The 21884-nt window shown below is 61.7% G+C and overlaps 4 protein-coding genes across 10 annotated transcripts in view; 2 read left to right on the top strand and 2 right to left on the bottom strand.

Moving 5' to 3' along the window:
* The window catches only part of RECQL4 (RecQ like helicase 4), a 32923-nt gene extending 25292 nt beyond the window's left edge, over positions 1-7631 (bottom strand). For 3 of the 4 annotated variants that reach the window (XR_016441513.1, XM_090040803.1, XM_090040804.1), the window contains exons 1-3: positions 7542-7631; positions 2028-2061; positions 201-307 (exon numbers count right to left, since the gene is read on the bottom strand). Coding sequence is in view for 3 of the 4 variants with exons in the window: in XM_090040803.1 (XP_089896929.1) it covers positions 201-307; positions 2028-2061; positions 7542-7625 (225 nt within the window). In the remaining variant the exon portion in view is untranslated. Of the gene's footprint in view, positions 1-200; positions 308-2027; positions 2062-2179; positions 2260-7541 lie in introns of all 4 variants that reach the window. The other variant, XM_090040805.1, reaches the window with a different exon arrangement.
* A 130-nt stretch (positions 7632-7761) lies between these two features.
* On the top strand, positions 7762-11681 carry LRRC14 (leucine rich repeat containing 14). Of its 3 annotated transcripts, none has more exons than XM_090037387.1 (4): positions 7762-7833; positions 8291-8640; positions 9694-10335; positions 11026-11681. In XM_090037387.1, exons 2-4 carry the CDS (start codon positions 8318-8320, stop codon positions 11594-11596), a joined length of 1536 nt encoding a protein of 511 aa, XP_089893513.1. In that variant the 5' UTR covers positions 7762-7833; positions 8291-8317; the 3' UTR covers positions 11597-11681. The 3 variants fall into 3 exon arrangements, with proteins under 3 accessions (XP_089893513.1, XP_089893515.1, XP_089893514.1); XM_090037389.1 differs by having other exon boundaries at positions 9694-10171; positions 11026-11645; XM_090037388.1 differs by lacking the exon at positions 7762-7833 and adding an exon at positions 7937-8049.
* A 3875-nt stretch (positions 11682-15556) lies between these two features.
* On the bottom strand, positions 15557-18032 carry LOC149869732 (uncharacterized). The gene is made up of 2 exons (XM_090040802.1): positions 17946-18032; positions 15557-17768 (listed from the first exon to the last, which is right to left on the bottom strand). The coding sequence occupies exons 1-2, from the start codon at positions 17993-17995 to the stop codon at positions 16568-16570; spliced, it is 1251 nt and encodes a 416-aa protein (XP_089896928.1). The 5' UTR covers positions 17996-18032; the 3' UTR covers positions 15557-16567.
* Positions 18033-19216: 1184 nt separating this feature from the next.
* Positions 19217-21663, top strand: LOC149869731 (uncharacterized). 2 transcript variants are annotated; one of them, XM_090040798.1, is made up of 2 exons: positions 19217-19354; positions 19573-21663. In XM_090040798.1, exon 2 carries the CDS (start codon positions 19574-19576, stop codon positions 21527-21529), a length of 1956 nt encoding a protein of 651 aa, XP_089896924.1. In that variant the 5' UTR covers positions 19217-19354; position 19573; the 3' UTR covers positions 21530-21663. The 2 variants fall into 2 exon arrangements, with proteins under 2 accessions (XP_089896924.1, XP_089896925.1); XM_090040799.1 differs by having other exon boundaries at positions 19226-19354; positions 19865-21663.
* Positions 21664-21884: the final 221 nt, after the last annotated feature.

Raw genomic sequence — 21884 nt, 5'->3', positions numbered from 1 at the left:
GCTGCAGCCCAGAGGCCGAGATCTCAGCAGCTGTAAGCAGGCACAGACTGTTGCTGCCATTACTGCTTGGGCCCAACCTTGCCATGTATCCTCGGTCACCAGTGTCAACACAAGAGCTGAGCCCCCCCAGCCTCACAACTGCACAGCTCCCAGACAAGCCATGGCCAGAGGCTGGAGTCAGCCGAGCATCCCTGGGTTACCTGCTCCACAGCAGAGGCCTCCTTTGCTGCTGGCGGGCAACCTGCATTGGGTTCGAGGCCTGGCTGCTTTCTGGCTTGCTTTAGGGCTCTGTATTCCCTGTACAACGCTGTGGGAAAACACACATGGTTACAGCCAGGCTTCCAGAGGTAGCTGGGATAGGCACCACTGTCTCCAGAAAACCCAGGTAGGGATCTCAGCAGAGAATGGCTATATTCACTGACAACCTGTCCCTCTGTGTTGAACCGCTTCTGATCCTGCAGTAACAGCAGGTCATCAAGAGAATCCTCCTAGTTATCCCCTCTACCTGGGATCTCCTGAGCATATGTATATTAACAACCCTTTACCGTAGCAGGATGTTGGCCTTTCCCTGCAGCAGGTTCAGGCTCAATGTCTAGTGCTGTGTCAGGTAGATTTACTAAGAGGTTAGATTATGGATCTGCTTGAGACGGTCTGGACAGAGCTGACCCTGACTAGACGTGACCTCTGCAGGTTCTTTCCAGTCCCACTTCCCTATGACTTCATTATTCATCCATTATTTAATGACTGGAGATGCAGCTTGGAGCAGATGCAGAAATCAATGGAAAACCCTTAATGAGCGTAATTAAAGCTTCACATTCTGAAGCTGTCCCTTTACTTAACCTGACCCATGACAAATGCTCCTAGGCCAGCAGTTCTCAACCTTTTCAGACTCATGGGTCTCTCAGAAAACGCCAACTCTTATAGCTTTCACTTTTTTTTTTTTTACTCCAGAAAAATAACAGAGCAGTTTCTCCATTGCAAAGAACACAGGAAGACCCCAGTTATACACACGGGAGTGAGAGGCATGGCCTCTGAATCAGAATCTGGATCTTAAATGCTGGAGGCTGCAATGGAGAGAGGAACAGGGGAAAACCCTGGTCATTTCCAGGTCGCTCTCCCTTTCGGCTTTTGCTCTCTGCGACCGTGTGATGCAGGAGACTGACTGGGCAGGATGGAGCCCAATCCATTGCAGCTCTTACGTCTTATTTGAAATCTCTGGGCTCATCTTGTGACACGTGTTTGCACCCCTAACACTGTTAACACTGTGGCACCCTCCTGTACCCCTGAGAAGATCTCAAGGCATCTAAGGCACTTAGTTGAGAATCACTGCCCTAGAAGTTCAGTGGACAACCTGTGTGTGCCATTTGAGGCCTTAAGGATTTAGTCTGCCAGCAGAAAGCCGTTTCCCTGCTCACGTGCCCTGAATACACATTGCCTACATGCCTTAAGGGCCTTGTCCTGCAAGATGCCCTCAGCTCCCACACACTTCAAGGACAGGGGCAGCGAAAGCCAGCTGGCAAAGATGCAGGTGATGGGAGCCCAGCCCCTTCCACAATGGGGCCCTTGCCCCACCCCTGTCCCACTGTGCCCCAAGAGGATTCACGCCCATTCCCCTCTGACCTGCGAGCAAGCTCCCACCCTTTCGGCACATGCCACATGCTTGGTTTGGAGCTTGTCCCCGCACCTTAATGGTTTGGGATGGGGAAGTCCCCAAGCCACAAACCTTCCCCATTCCCAAACCCTCCCCAGTGAGGAGACAGATGAACAAAGGCTGAACCAGCTTGAGCAGGAGATAAAAACCTATCACCCTCTCTCCCCTTTCCAGATGCCCATAGTCTAAATGACTGTTTTGACCTTGTCAACACAGAGCAACGCACCACCCACCCGAGGATCCAAGAGCCTTGGGCATAAATTAACATGAGATTTCCTCTGCAGTACATGGCAAGTGGCCCTACATGCAGACCCCATTAATGAGCCCCCACCAGCCTCAGCACAGGGGTAGCTGGAGGTGCAAAACTCACACTTACCCTTGGTCTCTGCTGGAGCCATTTCAATGTCCTCCTGCAACAGAAACAGAGAGACATGAGGTCCAGGCAGAGAAGGGCATAGGCAGCAAGCTGCACCCCTGTGCACTCCCCTCGCCCACTCCTCCGGCCTGGACCCGCTCCCTGTGCTCCACCTTGTAGAGGGGACACGACAACAGCCTCCAACACTTGATGGGCTGCCAGAAAGAAGAGGGAAAGCACGTCGTCTCTCTTGCTGCAGAGAGAACACAGACCCATGGCTTGAAGTTGCAGCAAAACAGGTTTCGATTGGAGATCAGGAAACGCTTCTTCACTGTCAGAGGGACGGAGTAGAATAGATGCCCAGGGAAGGGGGGACTCTCCATCACTGGAGGTGTCAAGGAGAGGTTGGGCAGCCACTGGTGGGGGATGATCTAGGTGTAGTGATGCCTGTGCTCTGCTATAGGGCTTTGCTAAGGCTTTTGGGCTAAGCTGGTTGCCCTGCCCCCTATTTCTGCAATGTGTCAGGGGGGTTTTAAGCCTCCCCCCGAGGTGCTGGGTGCTGCTGCCGCCCAGGCTGGGGCTGGGGCTGGGCTGTGCCAATGCTCCTGCTGGCACCAACCCCGCAGGGTCCTGGCTGGAGCGTCTTGCCCCCGCGCTCAGGCTCAGCCCCACTGCCGCCCAACTGCACTAAACCCACTCCTCCCAGGACAAGCTCTTTGCAACTGGGACTCACTCCAGCACGTGCAGCCTAGGACAAAGCACCAAGCATATTTCAACAGGTGATCTGCCAACGCTAGCCCATTTAGCGCCTCACTTGGGGTCAGAGGTGCAGCAAGGGGCAGGACTCCAGGGGAAGTCACGTTAGCGGCTCTCACCACACACAGCAGAGGCGGAAGTGGGGTGCAGAATGACCCATAGACTTGCCCTAGACCAGGTGTCAGGGAAGCAAGGGAGGGCAACATGGACACAACTCCGGATGCCCCATGGTCTAGATCTGGCCTGCAAGGACCCCTGCAGCCCGGATCCAGCTCAGGGCACAGGGCGAGTTTGACACCCTCAGTTTAGATCACAGAGCGAGTCCACACAGGAGCGGAGATGAGCTCTCTGCCATTCCCGGTCCCCAGCCCCTGAGTGCTGGGCAGCAGAGCTTTGGGGCCTCTCTCACTGGATGCAGTTCTACTTTCTCAGCCTTTTTAGTTTGCAAGGAAAATGGGACAGGCCAATTCAATGCCACTTTTAATTAAGAGAGAGAGGACCCGACATAGATAGCAAACGAAAGTCCAGGCAGACAGATACCCTTCAAGCCTCCAGTGGGTGCGAGGAAGGTTAACAAAGCTGCTTGGATGCCTTACGTGAAGAATGTACAAAAAGTGTCAAGGGCCAAGATGCACACACTGTGCCTCCCTGTCCTGCCAAGCGTCATGTGTCTGTCCTGGGTATGCCCAAGAGCCCTAAGACAGAGCACAATGATGGTACTGAGCAAACCCTGCTAACAGCCATGGGAGCAGGGCCAAGCCCAGCCACTCAGCCCTCTGCTTTGTTCAGGGCCAGTCATTAAATGAGAACTGCCCACAGGTCCCCGAGCAGCCAGCAGACAGTAACAAAGAGGTTTCGATCAGGGCCAGCTCAGGCCGGGTTAGAACCGGCAGCCTCCAGGGGACAGGCTGCCCCGCCATCTCTTTCCGAGTCAAGTCCTTCGAGGGCATCCCCGTGCAGGAACAGCCCCACATGCACAGACCGTCCAGGGGGAACTTTCTTCAAGCTGCTCACTGCCGAGCCTGGTTTCTTCCCCCTCCAGCCAGTCTGTGTCATCTCCAGCTCCCCCCAAAGCCTTTGCAGCATTTTAAACGGCAGCTTGTCAGGACAGTTTGCTGCCCCCGTTCCCTCCCAGCCCGCAGAGCGGATCAGCCTCACTTGCTACAAATCCTCCATAGCATTTCTCAGCAGCAAGACATAGGACTGACCAGCTCAGGGGTCACAGGAGCTGTCGGGGTGAGCCGGAGCCACAACACGGCAGGCACAAGGCAAGCTGCAGCCAGCAGCCTCCGGGCCCAGACCGACAGCCACGACACATCACACGGGGCACGGAGCAAGCTCCTAGCACAGAGCCACTAAGAATGGTTTTATACAGCGTCATGCAGGCAGCTGAAACCACGGGACAAGCTAGAGCCACTAGTGGCCTGGGAACTGTGGCTGAAAGAAATTCCCAAAGCAGTGAAAACCTGCATCAATGGTGGAGTCTTAATTGAGGGGGACATCATTCGCCATGTCAGGCCAAAGTCAGTAGAAGGCGGGGGAGCTTCACCTTATAGACCACCATCTCTCAACCTGTGCGTCAGGACTCAGAAGTGAGTTGTAACAATATATGAAAGCATCACAAACAAACTTGAAAAATTGATCACATCTTGCACACATTTTTGGAAATAGAACAGATGCTGCTTGTGCCTCACCACATGCTAATAAACAGGGATCCGGGTTTTCCGTTTGCTGCCCTGCGCCAGGTCCTGCACACTAGGCCATGGAGGGCCAGGCTGCAGCCCTATGCCCACTGTGGGTGCATGAATCTGGGGGGAGGGGGCGAAAACATGCTCCCCCACGCCCTACACCCCCCACCTCATACCCACAACCCACACACTGAGGGGCTGGGGCCTGTTTTCTACTTAAACTATTTACTGGGCTGGGACCGGCCATCAATGTTTACAAGTGGGTCCTGGCACAAAAAAAAGTTGAGAATTGCTGTTATAAGCTACCCAGAGTAGATATATATGCAGATATATAGTGCAAGCTTTCCGACGCGAGGTTCACTTCAACTGTATCTGGTGAACTGAACTTCAGCTTACAAAAGCTTTTTACTATTTCTGTAAGATATACTTATAAGATATCTTACAAAAGTACACACAGACAGACAAAATATTTCCACACACATGCACAGAATCAGAGAGAAGCCAGGCTGGGAGAGATCTCCAGCAGTCAAAACCAGTCCAACCCCTGCCTGAGGCAAGATCAGCCCTGTCCAAACCAGCCCAGAGAAACCATCATCTAAACTCTTGGTAAAACTATTGTCACTCCTGACACAACACCAGGCATCTCACCCAAGCCTGCCACAAGGAAAGCCCACGAGGTCAGAATGCTTTTAACACCCTGGATCCCTATTTGAAATATCTGGTTTTATCATATGAATCCTGTTTGCACACCTAACAGTACTACCAGCATGTTGCACCCTTGTAAGGCTCTTCAGGCACCCCAGGGTGCTGCAGCACCATGGTTGAGAATTGCTGGGATAAAACAATTGAAGGCACCAATACAGACTGGGGCCTAGCCAGGCCACAGGACTCCAGAAAACGGCCTGGGGCTAGCACAGGCTGCAAGCCAAAAACAGGGCACCAGTGTGGTATTGCTGCCCCAATACACTATGGCAGACGCGGCTGCATGAACAGGAGCATCTCAGGGAAGTCGCAAGAAGTTTCTTCTGCTCTACTCAGCACTGGTCAGGCCTCGCCTCTGGCACCTCAAAGGAAGATGTGGACAACTTGGTACGAATCCAGTGCAGAGTAATAAGATGAAGAGAGGTCTACGAAACGGGACTTGGAAGGAAAGACTGAAAGAAATGGGAATACTCTGGAAACGAAAAGACGGAGGATGAATTGAAAACATGTCTCCTAATACAGGATTCTAGAGAAGTTATACTGGTATCTGTATATGTACAGGAGGGAGATCAATTGTTCTCTCTGTTCACAGGGAACAAGACAAGAAGCTTAGGGGCTGGACTCGATGATCTTCCAAGGTCCCTTCCAGCCCTAATGTCTACGAAATCTATTAGTAATGAGCTTGAGTTACAAGAGGAGATTTTGGTTGGAGACCGGGAACAACTCAGAGGGGTTTGGTGCTGGAAAAGACTGAGAGAGGCGTGGAGTCTCCGCCACCAGAGGTTTGAAGTGCAGGTTGGACAGATGCTTGTCTGGGTGGTTTACTCGGGGATGATCCTGCCTGGGCGAGCCATGACCTCCGGGGGCCGGCCAGCCCGGCTCGTCTACAATCCCGTGCAAGATGCAACCGGGACTGAAGTTTGCCCTGCTTCTTCTCAGCCACAGGCTGGACCTTGGAGGTCGGTTTCTTTGAAAAGATGCATCTCATTTCTGCGGGCGGAGGAGAGGAGAGCATGGCGCTCTCAGGCAGATCAAAGCTGTTTGTAACCCACGTGTGGAGGAGACAAGTGTCCTCTGGGATCTGCACTGGACGACTTGACACAACCTCCCTTAGCAGGTGGTGAGTAGAGCAGGGAGGGCAAGAGCGTCGTTTCCAAAAGGGCTTCTCCTCTCCAGCCCACCAGACTGGTGTTTGCCACCCCCCGCCACCGACAGAAGAACCGAGGCGCCAGCCACCCAAACCCTCCAGCTCACACACTCATGCCTAGCGCTGTGCTGCGTTTCCCCTCTGCTGACACAGGGTTGCTCCTAGCACGTGCTATACAAATAGACTTTTTGCCTACTGCTTTTAATCTTATGTATTTTCACTTCTCGGCCTCTTGAAGGCTCAGACCAAGTGTTGTATTGCTCTGTAGGCTTGACATAAGTCCTCAACCTTTGTATGCTGTCTGTGGAAGGGAGTGAGCAAGAGCGTGTCTATGGAAAGGGAAAACATCAGCTGGCAACTGGCTGAAGAACGCAGACAGATAAAAGACCAAAACAAGAAGAATCTGGCCCAGAACAGCGAGAGAACAATGGCAATCGACCTTCAAGGAAGAACACAGTGATCACCCAGCAAAAGCCCAGAGGACTGGGTGAACTGACAAGGCTATAAAAGATGGGGCAAGACGTATTTATTTCGGGTCTTGTTCTGTATGTCATCCTGGAGCATCGGTTTATCTGACGAGATGGACTGGCAGGAGCCCGGCTCCTACTCGTGATCAACCTGGCTGGCCACCAAGCTGATCCGAGCGCTAATAAGACTGGTCACGTATGCCAGCGCAGAACAGAAGTTGGGGGTATGGGGGGGGGGGGTGTGTAGCAACTTGCCTTATCCTCCCTCATAAGGTGCAGCTCGCGATTTGTGCGACTGGCGATTTGGGTAACACACGGACGAACTAGGCGATGCCCCCGCAGCCCTTTGCGGGTGCTTTGCCAAAGCCAAGGCCCTTGTCCTGCGAGCGCAGCCGGACCTCTGGGCCCCAAGGTGCCCAGCACCTGCTCATTCTTCAGACGCCCGCAGAGCCCCGAAGCGGGACAAGGCCTGCGCTCCCACCACCAGCAAAGCCCCCGAGATCCCGCAAAGCCTTTCGGCACCGGGAAGCAGCAACGAAGGGCGTAAAGCGCATCGGCACCGAGTGCGAGAGAGCCCCAGCTCTGCCCCCGGGATCAGTGATACCACAGTACCGGGGCCCCAATTCGTGACGCCCCTGCACGACCGCCGACCCCTTGGGGAGCTGGCCAAGGCATCCCGGGGCCGTGGCGCGGGGGGCCGGGCCGCTACCGGCCGACCGGGGGCGCTCGCTCAGGACGGCCCCGGGCCCCTGCCGCCCGACGGCGCACGCCGCACCTGGCTGGGCCTCCGGCCGCGCTCCCGGGCGAAGGCCGCCTCCCAGCGCTGCAGCGCGGCCCGCACCTCCGCGCGCCGCTCCATGGCCGGCCCGCCCCGCCCGACACACAGCCAATGGCGCCGCCCATCCCGCGACGGGCGGCGCCGCCCGCCAATGGCCGCCCGCGACGGGATCCCGCCTCCCGCCTCCCCGCCGGGCGGCGTCCTGCGTCAGCGCGCCCACCCGGAAGTGCCGGACGGGGCGGGGCGGGGTTGCGCGGCCGAGGGGCGGCGGAGCGGGCGGCGGGACTCGGTGAGGGGTGGGGCCTAGGAGTCCGGGACCCCCCCGGCCCAGAGGGAGCCCAGGAGTCCGAGCCCCTCCCAAAAACCCTGCATCTCAGTCACCCCGGACCCCCCAAAACCTGAAGGGGAGGGGGTCCGGGGTGACTGTTTACCGGCCTACCTTAAACTTAAAGGGAGGGGCGCATCCCCCCCAGTCACTCAGCGCGGCCCCCGGCCCTGCCCCGGGGTACGGGGGGGGGTCATGGGCGCTGCAGAGGCCGTGCCCCCGCTGCGGGGGGAGGGGACACCCCCAGTGCGACCAGTCTGAGCAGGGGGAAATCCCTTGCCGCCCCAGTGCAGCGTGGAGGGGAGCGGGGAAGACTCTCCAGCTGGGACCCTGCGGGGCTGGTGCCCCAGGAGCGCTTTCCCGGGCGCAGGCGGTGGCGTGCGGACAGCGGTGTCTCACCGGCGCTCCCCTTCTCTTGCAGAGGGAGCACCGGCCTGCAGCCCCAGCCATGCACTCCCTCGTGTTCCTCTGCGCCCAGAAGCTGGTGTCCCACCACGCCACCGCCCGCAGCGCCCTGGAAGTCCTGCCCACCGAGCTGTACCCCGTGCTTTTCAAGGCGGCCTTCCTGGACAAGCGCACGCTGGTGCTTCAGGACCTGGTGCAGACCTGGCCCTTCCCGGTGCTCAGCTTCCAGCGCCTGCTGCGCCACTGCCGGCACTGCGACCGTGCCCTGCTGCAGGAGAAGCCCAGCAAGCTGTGCGTGCAGACCGTCATCCTGGGCGTCGTGGCCTACCTCAGCGCCGCGCTGGAGGGCCGGAGCCATGGCTCCAGGTGCGTGGGATCGGGGCAGGGCCTGGCACATTCCTAGGCATATCCCAAGGGCTGCGACGGGGCTAGCCCGAGCTCAGACAAGACAGCGCGTTGGGGCCCAAATGCAGCTGTGGGGAGAACTGTGGCCTGATGTGGCCTGGTGCATCAGCCAGTCCAGGCCCCTTGTCCAGTGAAGCTGGGGGTTCCTGTCCCCAGGGTGTGGGGGACCCCTTTCCCAGGTCCCATCTCAAAATGCCGCCTGCCTCCGTGGGGCAACATGTGCCAACTCGCCCCAGGTCCCAGAGCAGCGTTGTTCCTGCCGCCTGTGTCCAGCGGAGAGGCGGCAGCCGACTGTTGCCTGTCGGGTTTGTTACACTGTGCCCCGGAGCCCAGCCTGTCCTACTGGGATTTCCGCGAGCCAGGAGCTAGGGAGGTTCAGGGACTAGGGGGCTGGCGTGGGGCACTGGCACATTGCGGCTGTGCACAGGAAGGTCCTACAAGTGTTTTATCCTGCTGAGGAGGAGGAAAGTGAGATGGAGCCGGGGGCCACATCTCAGGCACAGTACCCCGGAGGTCGAGGCACTAGGCTGGATGTCGTCCTCTGGGTGATACGGGCATCACAGCCCCAACAGGAAGGGTGAGAAGAGACCTGGAGCAAGGGTGGGTCTCTAGAAGCCACTGAGACCCTTGTGGCTTTCCCTGTGTGCTCCGTCTGGGGACCCTCCAGCAGGCCCTGGGGGAATGACTAGATTAGGGACAGCAAATGACACCACAGTGGCTTCCAGATCTAGCTGGCAGCAGGTGGGGGAACGCCAGTGCCACTCGCTGCCCTGCCAGACAACCACTGGGAATTGGGATCGTGGTGGTGGGGAAGGGGAGGGCGGTGTTCACCCATGGGTGCTGGCACAGCAGCTCTGGGACCCTCAGTGAGACCCCCGTGTGCCAGATCCCCAGGGGAGTCTGGCCAGAGAGAATCCCTGTGGGCCAATGCCCCACCTCTGCAGGCTACATCCAGCCCCCTGAACCTCTTGATCTTCCATCGCTCATGTCTCCGCTTGCTCTCGTCTCCCCCAGCCGGCAGCACTGCCTGCGGGTGCTGGACATGACCGGCCTGCAGGACGATGGTGCCGACCAGGGCTCCGAGAGCATGAGCCTGTGGTCGCGGACGGTGACGCTGGCCAAGGCCTGCATCGACGTGTCCAAGCAGCAGAGCAAGTGCACTCAGCGCACCTCCAAGCGGAGGAAGGGCCCCTACAGCAGCCCAGCAGCGCTGCCCCCACCACGCCTAGTCTCCGTGGAAGTCCGCGTGGACCTCTTTGTCAACAGCACCTCATACGGGGTCCTCAAGGACGCCTTGCAGGCCAATGCCCACAGTGCCCTGCGGCTCCGGTGCCGTGACTTCCGGGCCGAGGAGCTGTCCATCGCCAGCACCGTGGGGCTCCTGGAGTTCCTGGACCCGGCCAGCGTCAGACAGGTGGACCTGCGCTTCAACAACCTGGGGCTGTCAGGGCTGCGCGTGGTGCTGCCTCACATGGCCAAGTTCACCAACCTGGTGAGCCTCAAGCTGCCCTATAGCAACATTGATGTGCGGCGGCTCTCGGCTGGCATGGAGGGCAGCCTCCATTACTTCGCCACCCAGCTTGGCCGCCTCTCCTGCCTCAAGGAGCTCAACCTGGGCTCCTCCCGCCTCTCGGGGAGGCTGAGGCAGCTGCTGGGGTAAGTCACTGGCCAGACGGAGGGGGTGGGAAGGGGGCCATGAGCTATTACACATGGCAGTCTCAGGGCATACCGGGACCCTCAGCCTCTTTGCACCTGAAAGCTTGGCCAGGTCCCGGCAGGGCTGTGCTGTTCTCCTGGCTACAGGCAGAAAGTTCCTCACCTTAATCAGGCACTTAAACATGGGTCCTTGCTTGGCCCCTGAGCTGTTTGTAGGGGGTTTTGCCTAGTAGTCAGGCCCCTGGGGGGATGGCTGGGGTCCAGGGCCTGGGCCAGTATTCAGGAGCCAAATGACCGTGTCTGGAAGGGAAGTCGGGGTTGGAGTGGGATCAGAGGCCAGGTTTCCTCTGCTTTAGGGAGTGGAGTCATACTCTCAGGATCAGGGAAGTGGATGCACAGGAGACCCGAGCTGAAGTCCAGGAGCAAGCAGGAATCAGGAGACTTGTCATAGCAGGCTGGGGCAGGGCTGATGGGATAAGTGGGGAGCCTGAGCTCCCAGCAGCTGCTGACTGAGCTGGTGCAGGACTTGTCAGCTAGAGACCAGGGCAGCTGTGGCAGCTAGGCACTTAACCCCAGGTGGGCTGGGGTCCCCGACACATGGGTTGTCCTGCCCGGTTGACCTTGTCCCCTGCGGTCAGCAGGAATGGCTCGGAGCATGCCTGAGAGCTATTGTCTCTCCCCCGTTTACAGCAACCTGCAGGGCCCCTTGGAAAGCCTCGAGCTGGCCTTCTGCTGCCTTCTGCCCAGCGACTTGGCTTACCTGTCGCAGAGCCTCCACACACCCGCCCTCAAGAAGCTGGACCTCAGTGGCAACAACCTGTCGGACGCACTGCTGCAGCCCTTCCAGCACCTGCTGCGGGAGGCGGCGGGCTCTTTGCTGCACCTGGACATCATGGAGTGCCGCCTGGCGGACACCCACCTGGAGGCGTTGCTGCCCATCCTGTGCTGCTGCACCCGGCTCCGCTACCTGGGCGTGTTTGGCAACCCACTGTCCACGTGCGGACTCAAAACCTTGCTGCTCCGCACAGCGGGACTCTCGGCCCTGCGGCTCGTTATCTACCCCTACCCTGTGGACTGTTACAGCGAGGACCTGCCTTGGCCGCCATCCTCCTCCAGCCTGCTCAACAGCTCGGTGGACGAGGAGAAGTTCTCGCAGGTGAGTGCTGAGCTGCAGCAGATGCTGCTCAGTGCAGACAGGGATGATGCCATCTGGACCACGAACCTCTGCCGCCACAACACCCTGGACTACTTCAACCTGTAGCTTCTTGTGGCAGAGGGGCTGTCGTGTGATGGCCCCCATGTCTGGCCACCCAAGACACGCAGCAATAACATGTTTTTATGCCATTTTCTAACCACTGCTGTCTCTCTTATGCCTGATGCGCTGGGAGGTTCTTCTGGCCCCTGCTCTGGTGCGTGGAGGGGAAGGCAGCCAGGCTTGTGGCCCCCTCAGTCTGTCCCACGGCAGATGGCACAGTTGCCATCCCATCTGCCTCTGCCTCCGCCTCCTGTGTCCTCTCCACTGCCCTCAGGGAGGCCTCTGGCCCCTCACAAACCGACTAGCCCCACTCCAGAGTCTGGCTTTGTAGTCACCATCTAACCGCGCAGCATCCCCATGCCCCTGACAGCCTGCTTCTCCTGCCCACGCTTTCCCCATCTCTGCCCCTCTGCTGTCCTCATTCTCATTCCCCCAGGGCTGGAAGTCACTGTGCTCACCCAGTAACTAGCAACGAGGCCGTCTGGGCAGCTCAGCTCTGTCCCCTTTGCCTCCTGCATGGGGGGCATTCACACAGCTGTGCCCTTCCCCAGCCTTTGCCTCCCTGCTCCCCTCTGCCCCTGACATCTGCCTCTACACAGAGCTGGCTAAGGAGAGGAAGCAAAATCCCTTGAGTGCTGCCAAAGTTCAGTGCCTGCGAGCAGGTGGTAAACTGCAGGGTGGGTGGCTGCCTCAGGCCAGGGCTTACAGGCTCTGCAGAGGTGGATGCCTCTGCACAGCTCCCTGACATGCCTGGGGCTTCCTCCCAGCTCTCTCTGGGGTGGCTATGTGCTCCTGCCGGCTCCCCTCTGCCCAGAGCCAGCAGCTGCCAGGATCTTTCTCCACTGCGTCCTCCATCCAGAACTGTCTCAGCTCCTCCTGGCAGGGCTCAGCTGACGGGTTTCTCTGCACTTAGAACTAGAGCAGGGTCCAGGGGCTCCAGGCTGGATTCCCCCAAGAGCTGGGCAGCCGCGTGGCAGAGCTGCGTACCCTTCCTGCCTGAGCTCGCAAGCCAGGCTAATGGACCAAAGCAGTGGGGAGGAAGGCAAGATGAGCAGCCGGGTGCTGGGATTAGGGAGGTCGAGGTGATGGCTCCAGCTGTCCAACAGTACAGGTGAGGCTGGGTGCAGGGTGTAACCACTGCCGGGCTGGCTGGGATCCACCATCCAGCCAGCCCAGGGCCTGGCTCTGACTGGCCAGCACTAGATGCATCCCTGGAAGCCACCTTCCCCCCGTGGAGAGCACAGCAGGATGTTTAGCTTTCAACCCAGCACCAGCTGTTGGAGGTTCATAGGTGCTCAGGTCGGAAGGGACCTCAACAGATCGAGTCCGACCCCCCTGCCTAGGCAGGAAAAAGTGCTGGGGTCAGATGACTACTTTCATTCTCTGCAGGACAATGGGTCCCTCCGTTTGCTCCCTGTAAGCGGGGATGCTTGGAGCAGAGATGGAGCCCCAGGGCCTGGGCTCTTTGTGCCTGCCTTGAAGTCCCTTCTTTGCTTGTGGCTTGGAGAAGGGTCCCCCTGGGGCAGCAGGGTCACGGGAGGGCAGAGCCCAGGCTGGCTTTGGCCACTGGCAAGCACAGGAAGAAGCAGAGACTTGGGCTCAAAGGCGATGGGGTGCCAGGCCTGCTTCCCCATCCCGGTCTACCCTTGTGGGGGTAGGGAGGGCACCTGGGACTGAAAAGTTGCCTCTGAGGGTGCGTGGGCCCAGTGTGAGGTGTTGATGCCAAGCCAGGTGCTCTGCGGGGTGGGTTAGCTGACAGGTGACGCCCTGCTCCTGGCTGGGCCATAGGGACGCATCCTCGGCCTGGCCAGCTCGCATCCCCTTGTCCTGCCACGCTGACCTCTCATCCACCTCCTCCCTTGCTGTCCATGCTACCTCTGCTCCAGGCCCATACAAAGCTCCTCTGCCAGCCTTGGGCACCACTGAGTGTTCATCTTTGCCGCTGTCCTGCCTCCCCCTGCTCTTATGAGATCAACCCAAGGGCTCTGACCTAAGCCACCAGCCCCCTGCTCACCCTGGGCTGTCCTTGCTGCATGTCTTTCCTGGAGTCCCAGAGCTGTGGGGCTGGAAGGGACCTACAGGGTTACATCTATCCCAGCGCCTGCCTGAGGCAGAATCAGCCCTGTCCAAACCACCCTGGAGAAATAATCATCTAAACTTCATAAAACTACCGTCACCCCGATGCCCCAGACATCATGCCTGAACCTGCCACACAAAGCAGGGGGACAATGGCAGCCAACATCCTGCTTATATGTAGTTGCTAATACATGCTCCAGAGCCCAGGCAGAGGCTATGCCCCTGCTGCAGAGAAAGGCAAAGCCCCATCTGTACCAAAAGTCTGCAGCCAGGAGTGCACAGGCAAGGGCCAAGGCATCAGGACCCCTCACACAGGAGGGCTGTAGGGTGCTGCACTGGCAGCTGATGGTGTCCTGCTGGCTCTGGGGACTCGCTCTGTGCTGCTGTGGCTGTGGGTGCCTGGGCTGCATGGCTTGTTCCATAGCTGCAGGTGTCCTTTGGTCCACAGGCTCTGCCAGCACCCACCCAAGGGGCATGCCCCCTCCAGCCACCAGCCCGGCTCTGTGTTGCTGGCCAAGCCGCCTTCACCCTGCTCTTTCCCAGAGCTGGATCCAGTGCCATGTAGCCAGGGGATGCCTAAGTGTCAAGCAGAGGGAGCAGCAATAGGCCAACCCCCCGCACGCAGCACGTTGGGCTTGACTCCGCTGAGCCCCAGCAAGCAGCCGCTTCCCACCAGCACCTCCTCCCGCGAGGCTATGAAGTGAAGTCTCCCCAGCTGAACCTCACTGAAGCAGTCTTGCCACCAGCTACAGGGCACAGAGCATCCCTTGCCACCCCTTCAAGAGGCCACAGAAAAGCCACAATCCTACTGAGCCCAGAATCATAGAATCACAATGAGGGTGTGAAGGGACCTCAGGTCACATCCAGTCCAACCCCTGCTCAAAGCAGGACCAGCCCCAACTACATCATCCTAGGCAAGGCTTTGTCAAGCCAGGCCTACAAAACCTCCAAGGATGGAGACTCCACCACCTCTCTGGGTAGCCTGTTCCTGTGCTTTATCGCCCCTCCTTGGGAGAAAGTTTTTCCTAATATCCAACCTCAACTTCCCTTGCTGCAGCTTGAGCCCATTGCTCCTTGTCCTGTCATCTGCCCCCACTGAGACCAGCCCAGCTCCATCCTCTTTGCAGCCCCCCTGCAGGGAGGTGACAGCTGCTAGTCAATCCCCCTTGGTCTTCTCTTCTCCAGACTCAATCAGCCCAGGTCCCTCAGCCTCTCCTCACCAGTCCTGTCCCCCAGCCCCACAACCATTTCCATTGCCCTCCACTGGACTCTCTCCAGTGTGTCCACATCTTTTCTGTAGTGGGGGGCCCACAGCTGGACACAGGACTCCAGATGTGGCCTCTCCAGTGCTGAACAGAGGGGAAGAATCACTGCCCTCCATCCACTGACAATGTTCCTACCAGTGCAGCCCAGGATGCTGGTAGCCTTCTTGGCAACAAGGGCACACTGCTGGCTTATACCCAGATTATTATCCCCTGTCCTCCCAGGTCCTTTTCTGCCAGCCCCTGCTCCCTTCCCTCTGCCCCTCTGGTTACCAGGCTTGCCCTCTCTAAACACAGGGACAGACACATGGCTGATCTCCCAGGGGCACCTGCCCAAGCCGCAGAGGAACAGTCCACAGCGTCTACCCTTGTCCAGGCAGCCATTCGTGCCTTGGCCCATCTTCCTTCTAGCCGGGCAGGAAGACCAACTATGTAGCCCCGCATACCCTCCCAATGGCTCCCTGCACATAGAGTTTCTCTGCCATCTGCAGCAGAGCCTGTCACTGGAGCCCCCAGCCATGATCAGGACCATGCAAGTGCACCCTCCTGGCTTGGGAGAAGCCCTCAGGAAGCCAGAGCCCCTGATGCAGCTCAGGGGAGAACAGAGATTGGAGACGGGGTGTGCGAGGGCAACTTGTTTTTATTATCGTTGACTCAGCACCGCGGTCAGGCGAGCCAGTCCGGAGGCCAGGGTACCTCTTGCTGGATGGGGAGGGTGCAGCGCAGAGCTCTGTCCCTCCCGTGGCTAGCATCACTGCTTTTTTATAGCACCCACATACAGCCCCTAAGGTGGCTCTGGTCCAGCACCCAGCTTGGAGGCTGCTTTTGCAAAAGAAAGGAGTCTCAGTAACTTGACTTGAATCAGAGTAGCTGGGACAGGACCTGGAGCCCTGGCTGCTAGGCCTCTGCCCCAAGGCTACAAACACGTCAGGCTGCGGCGTACAGGGCTGACATTCAGCACCACATCATTCTGCCTTAACCCTGGCATCTCTCTGACCAGGCCGTGAGCCCATGCGGGTGCTTGCAGCCACAAATGCACTTGGGAGTTCACAGTGGAGACGGCTGTGGGAACAGACCATTTACGTCTGCGTAGAAACAAACTGTGTCGCTCTCTCCAAACACCCTCCAGTTGTACACGACTCCTGCCTGGTACAGACCCAGCACCAAGACAGTCTCCCCAAAATGAGCCTTACTAGGCCCTGTGGGAGTGCCAAGAGGGACACCCTGGTCCCTCCTGAGGCCACGGCTCTCAGGGCCATAGGGGCTCTGCCAAGATGCTGTGCCCCACCTCACGGCACCCCTGAATGCAGAGACGTGGCCACAGCCCCAGATCAGCTGGGGGCTCCAGCTGGGGCTGGCAAGTGCATAGACCCTCTTCCTAGTAGGAAGCTCAGCTCATAGCAGCACTGGTGCCCTGTGGAGTGCCCCACCTAGGAGTGGTGGAGCTGTGACTGACTCCCTGCATCAGGAGTGAGCGCTGCACCTCAGGTTCATGGCAGAGCCCAGGCTGAGTGTCACAGGGGAGGCTGCTTTGGAACTGGGCCAGGGAATCCGACTGTGGTTCAGCCAGAGCAGAGCACCAGGGACCCCGTCCCTGTGCCAAGATCCCAGAGGAGCTGGGCTGTCCCTCCCATGCCTGTCACAGCAGCCATGTGTCCGAGTGCTGAATGCAGTAGCATGACTGTAGCAGCAGGGCATTCAGCTCCTCGTAGGCATGGTCCCGCCAGTGTGGCAGCAACGCCTTGTTATTGAAGATGCGCAGGTTGGGCGTGCCGCTCCGCAGCAAGCCGTACAGGCAGGCCCAGCGGCTCTGCAGGGCCAGGCGTGTGCGCCGGTTCAGGATGATGCCCCGCACTGTCTTCTTGACCCGCAGGGCTCTCAGGGAAGGCAGGTCCAGGTGGCAGAACACAAGGCCACGGCTCTGTGACACGTCCAAATACTCCAGGGACCTGGACTCCAGCGAATAGGAGACGCCCAAGTCCTTGACTGGAACGAGCACGTGAAAGATGAGGGTCCGCAGCTTGGGCAGGGCTTTGGTCAGCTCCTGCAGGATCTCAGGGCAAACCCCTTTGAAGCTCCAGAAGTACTTGAGCTCCAGTGTGTGCAGGTGCTGGAAGCGAGTCAGGACAGCGACCGAGTGGGCGGACCAGTCGAAGGGCAGCTTCATCTTGGCCAGCTTGGGTGCGCACTGCAGCAGTTTCTCCAGCAGACTCTGGAAGTGGTTGATCTGGTCCATTTTGGCCAGGCTGACCTGAGTCATGCTGCAGGTGCCAGGCGGGTAGAAGTCTGGGGGCTCCAGGTGAGTCAGGGTCCAGTTGAGCTCCAGGTCTCGCAGCTCCCCGCAGCAGACGCTGTCCAGGAAGCGCGAGAGGAACTCGGCCCACTTGGCCTTGTGGTCGCCCAGGTCGAAGCTGGCACGGAGGACCAGCAGGCTGGCGTTGCGGGAGACCAGGTGGTAGGCGTACTGGTGCACCCACTCCTTCCAGCGCTCGAACTCCCGGGCCGAGACCAGCATCACGTCCACGCCCGACTGCAGGGCCCCCAGCCTCATGAAGTCGGCCACGCGCCACAGCCCGGCCGTGCGGATCAGCTTGCTCCAGGCCTCGCACACCAGGGCTGCCGTGCACTTCTCCACCTCGGACAGGAAGGAGAAGACGTGCAGCTGGCAGTCCACCGGCAGCAGGCTGAAGGGGAAGTGGGCCGGGACTCTGGTCCTGCGGCCCGGCCTCGCCCGCCCGGGTGCCGCCGGCTGGCAGCGCCTCCTTCTCCGCGGCATCGTGCCGGAGCCGCCGCGGCCCCGCTCCGTCAGGCGCGGCCGGGGGGGCGCGGCGGGCCGCCACCTGGGAGAGTACGACAGCTCGTCACCGCGGCCCGGCCGGCGCCGCGCCGCTCTGGGGTGGGGGGCTCGGCGCCCCGGGCCTCCCCCACCACGGCACGGGGCCTCGTAGCCCCCATCCCCCGCGACCGCTCCAGGCACCCCCAGGACCCCTCCCCACGAAATCAGCCTCCACCGTCACCTTCTCCCCGCACCGGCTCCGCCATTGTTAAAGGCACTTCCGGGTACCATCCTGTCGCCCGCTACTGCGTCATCACCCGGCGCCGCCGGCCTGGAGCAACAGAGCTAGCAGGCCGGCGGCGCCTCGGGCGGCTCCGGTGCGCACAGCGCATGCCCGGGGCCGCCCCCCCCGCCCCGCGCACGTGCTGCCCGGGGGCTCCTGGCGAGGCCTGGCCCCCGCCCTGCGGGCCCTTGCCCGGCGCTGGAGGATGCGGGCGCAGTCGTAGCCGCCGTCTACCGTGGGGGTTCCCAGGCTTTGCTCGTAGCCCCCCGCCTGCTTTCCGCTCCGCGTGTGGGGCGGGGCTGGGCTGGGCTGCAGCGGGGCAGGACGGGATTTCCCCCGCTCGGACCGGTGCGGCTGGGGCACGGCCTGGGCCTGGGCGCTCAGCGCGTGTTGGGAAGGCTTTGCAGCAGCAGGACGGGGTGGCGCTTTCCCCGCGGCGGGGGCGGGTGTGAGGCCTGGTTGGTGGGGGCCGACGGGTCATCTTAAAGAGTGCAGAGGAGGGATTACTGGTGGCTTGGACAGGGGCTGGGCTGGATGTGACCCTGCAGGCTCCTGCCAGGAGACGGCTGCACGGGGTGGTTTAGGACACTCGAGGTGCAGGCGCAACACGAGGTGTCATTTGTTTTAACCGCTGCATAACGAAAGGTGCCAGGCCACCTGCCTCGTTAACGCCCGGGCTGGTGGGCTTGCAGACGACGAACCTGGCTGAGCCTTTGCCCCTGCACCAAGCCTGGGGGCACCCCCCAAGACCAGGGTGGTGCCAGGGTCTCTTTCCAACTCCGCGGTCCCTGAGGCTTCGGCGCTGACAAGGAATCGGTAGTGCCCGACATGGGGGCCCCGATAACGCGGGGCTCGTGGGCTCCAGCTGAGGCGTCGCGTGGGCCGGGACACTTTCCCCGCCCGGTTTTGGGATCTCTTTTGCTGCCTGGTGCCCCAGGCTGCCCCTGCCAGGTGTGGGGCTGGGGGCTCAAAGCCCAGCTGGTGGGTCTCAGGGTGAGAAGGAGAACGGGGTCTCCTGCAAGGGCTCCCCCTGCACATTGTCTGGGGCCATGACGACATGGTCACTATGACATCACGGGTGACGTCACGGCTCCCGGGGCACTCCGAGCTGCACAGCAGAGGGGGCCGGGTCCACGGCTCCTGCCTGCCACCTCCCAGCGCCGGGGGCCGATCTCCTCGGCATTGCCCGTATTCCTCCCTGCTCCGTGACCCCCCAGGCGAGCTGTCTGGTCCCCCGGGGCCGGCAGCCTGGGTGTCCTCCCGCACCCCGCTCGTCTCTGCAGGTGATGCCCAGAGCCGGGGCTCGGCCCCAAGGAGCGTCCTCGAGGACAGAGAGCAGCCAAGCCAACATGGTCTCCTGGGACGAGGTGGGTGCAGCCCCTGGCGCTCCAGGCCACACAGAACAGGGTGGGGGAGCTCATGGGACGCTAGGGGCCAAGCCCCAGGATCGGGGCCCCTGTGCGAACAGGCCCCAGTGGACGTGAGGGCCAAGCCGGTGGCAGGGGCAGCTCAAAGAGCGCTGGCCCCTGGCACCCCAAGAACAGGGTCCCAGTCTCCGGGGCTGACCCGGGCTCTCCCTCACCAGCATGGAGGCTGCTAGGGAGGGCCCCTCGCCGTCGTGCTCTGGGCAGCCACGGCGCCAACTGAGCCTGGTGGACCCGCAGCCCGGGGCGGTGCAGGACGGGCCGCGGCCTCGTGTCCGCATCAGCCCTGGGCGCCTTCGCACCCGTCGCCACGCCTCCTCCTTCGAGGACGTGCTGGTGGACGAGCTCGAGATGCTCCTGAACAACGCAGCCACCACCATCCAGGCTGCCTGGCGCGGGCACCGGGCCCGCCAGCAGCTCTGTGACCAGTACCACGCTGCCGTCACCATCCAGGTGGCCTGGAAGGACTTCCTCACCCGCCAGGGCCTGGTCCCGGGGGACTACGGTGCTGGGCAGGGGTCCCGGGACGATGCTCCTTGGCACGGGTACAGGATCCGGCAAGAGCTCAGCTGGTCTCGGCTGCAGCCCGAGGAGGACGCTTCGTGGCGGGGGTACCGGGCTGGACAGGAGTTGACCTGGACTAGGCCGGAGCCTGAGCCGGCTGCCCCTTGGCAGGGCAGCCAGGCCAGGAAGGAGCCCGTCTCCGCCAAGCCGGAGCCGGCCGCCCCTTGGCGGGGCTCCCGGTCCAGGAAGCAGCCGGCCCGCTGGCGGGAGTCCCAGGCTCAGGCCACGGGCCAGCGGCCTGGGCCCAAGGCGGAGCCGGTGGCCCCGTGGCGGGGGTACTGGGCCAGGCCGCGGCTGGCGGAGGAGGCGGCGGCCGCCGCGGCGATCCAGGCTGGCTGGCGAGGCTACCAGGCGCGCAGTGAGATCCGCACCCAGCGCCGGGCGGCCACCATCATCCAGGCCCACTGGTGGGGCTACCTGACACGCCTGGCGCTGGCTGAGAAGCGCCGTGCCGCCCGCACCATCCAGGCGCACTGGCGCAGCTACCAGGCGCGCCGGGCGCTGGTCCGCTGGCACCGCGCCGCCACCATCCTGCAGGCCCACTGGCGGGGCTACCGGGCCAGGCAGGGCCGGTGGGGGCCAACCGTGCTGCGAGGCCAGCCCCGGGTCCCGCCCTACCCCGGGGGCTACGCCAGGCAGGTGCAGCGAGGCCGCCTCGGCTACGTGATGGGGGCCTCGGAGACGCCTCCCCCGGCCCGCCCCGTGCCCGGGGGGCACTCACGCCCCCAGGCCCAGAGGCGGGTGGACACGCGGCCTGGCCGGCCCCCGTCCTGGCCCTGCAAGGGCTGCGAGGAGCAGCCGCTGCGGCGGCCGGGGCTGGTGCAGAGAGTGGACACGGAGCCGTCCGTGTGCAAGCGGTGCCCGTGGTGTGGCCGGCGCGCCACCACCCGCGTGCTCCTGGGCACGGGCAAGGGGCTGGCCCGCGTCTCGGGCTCCAGCTCGGAGAGCAGCGACATGGGCGAGCAGGGGCCGCAGGCTGCGGCGCCCCTCCGCGGCGGCCACGGGACCCCGGGCACCGGATACCTGGCGGGCTCCTGCAGAGCCTGGCAAGCCAGGCGCAGCGCATGCCGGCGAGCCCAGCTGGCCTCGGCATCCCCCTCCTCCCAAGGGCGCTACTGGAGCGCCGGCAGCCCCCCGGACAGCAGGCCGGTGCCTGGTGGCCGAGCCGACGCGTACCAGCAGGGCCGGACCCATTACCGCCCCGGGCTGCAGGCAGCCGCCTGGTACGGGGGCCCGAGCACCGCCCCGTGCCACTCCTCGCCCCGGGGCGCGGGGCCGGCCTGGGGGGCGAGTGGCTGGCGGGCCGGCCAGGGCGAGCGGCGCGTGTTCAAGTCGCGGAAGCGGTACCAGGACCTGATGCGGGCCGCCACGTGCATCCAGGCCTTCTGGCGGGGCTGGCAGGCGCGGCGCGCGCTGTGCCAGCACCACCCCACAGCCCTGCGCATCCAGTCCACCTTCCGCAGCCGCTGCACCCGCGTCTGCCTGGAGGAGGCCGGGCGTCCGGAGGGGGACGAGGAGCCTGACGACCGCTGGGGCCCCCCGCGGTACCGATAGGGCTTGGGGACACCCCGTCTGTTCCCAATAAAGCTGAGGCAACTGCAGCTCTCTGTTGTGTCCTGGGCACGAATGGGTCAGGATGTGCCCGCTGCCTGGCACGGCTACTACCTGCTCCTGGAGTCCCACCTCCCTCCGCCCGGGTGGGGGGCATCCCGGGGCCGGCAGACCTTGGGGCTCACACCTGCTGCCCTTCCACCCCCAAAAGGGACACGGCCCCTCGCTGGAGTGAGTCAGGGCCCCCGGGCCCCAGGGGATGGGTCGCCCCCATACGGCACAGGACTGAAGCTGGCAGCGCTGGGCACTGCCACGGGTGAGTGTTTCTTGTCCTCGTGGGGCCTGGGCTGCCTCTGCC

Source organism: Crocodylus siamensis, chromosome 3, assembly GCF_052110815.1.
Source record: "Crocodylus siamensis isolate JL-2025a chromosome 3, ASM5211081v1, whole genome shotgun sequence".
In the NCBI taxonomy this organism is placed as follows: Eukaryota; Metazoa; Chordata; order Crocodylia; family Crocodylidae; genus Crocodylus; species Crocodylus siamensis.
Note: the sequence above shows the minus strand (reverse complement) of the source record. Positions and strands in the feature narration are given on the sequence as shown.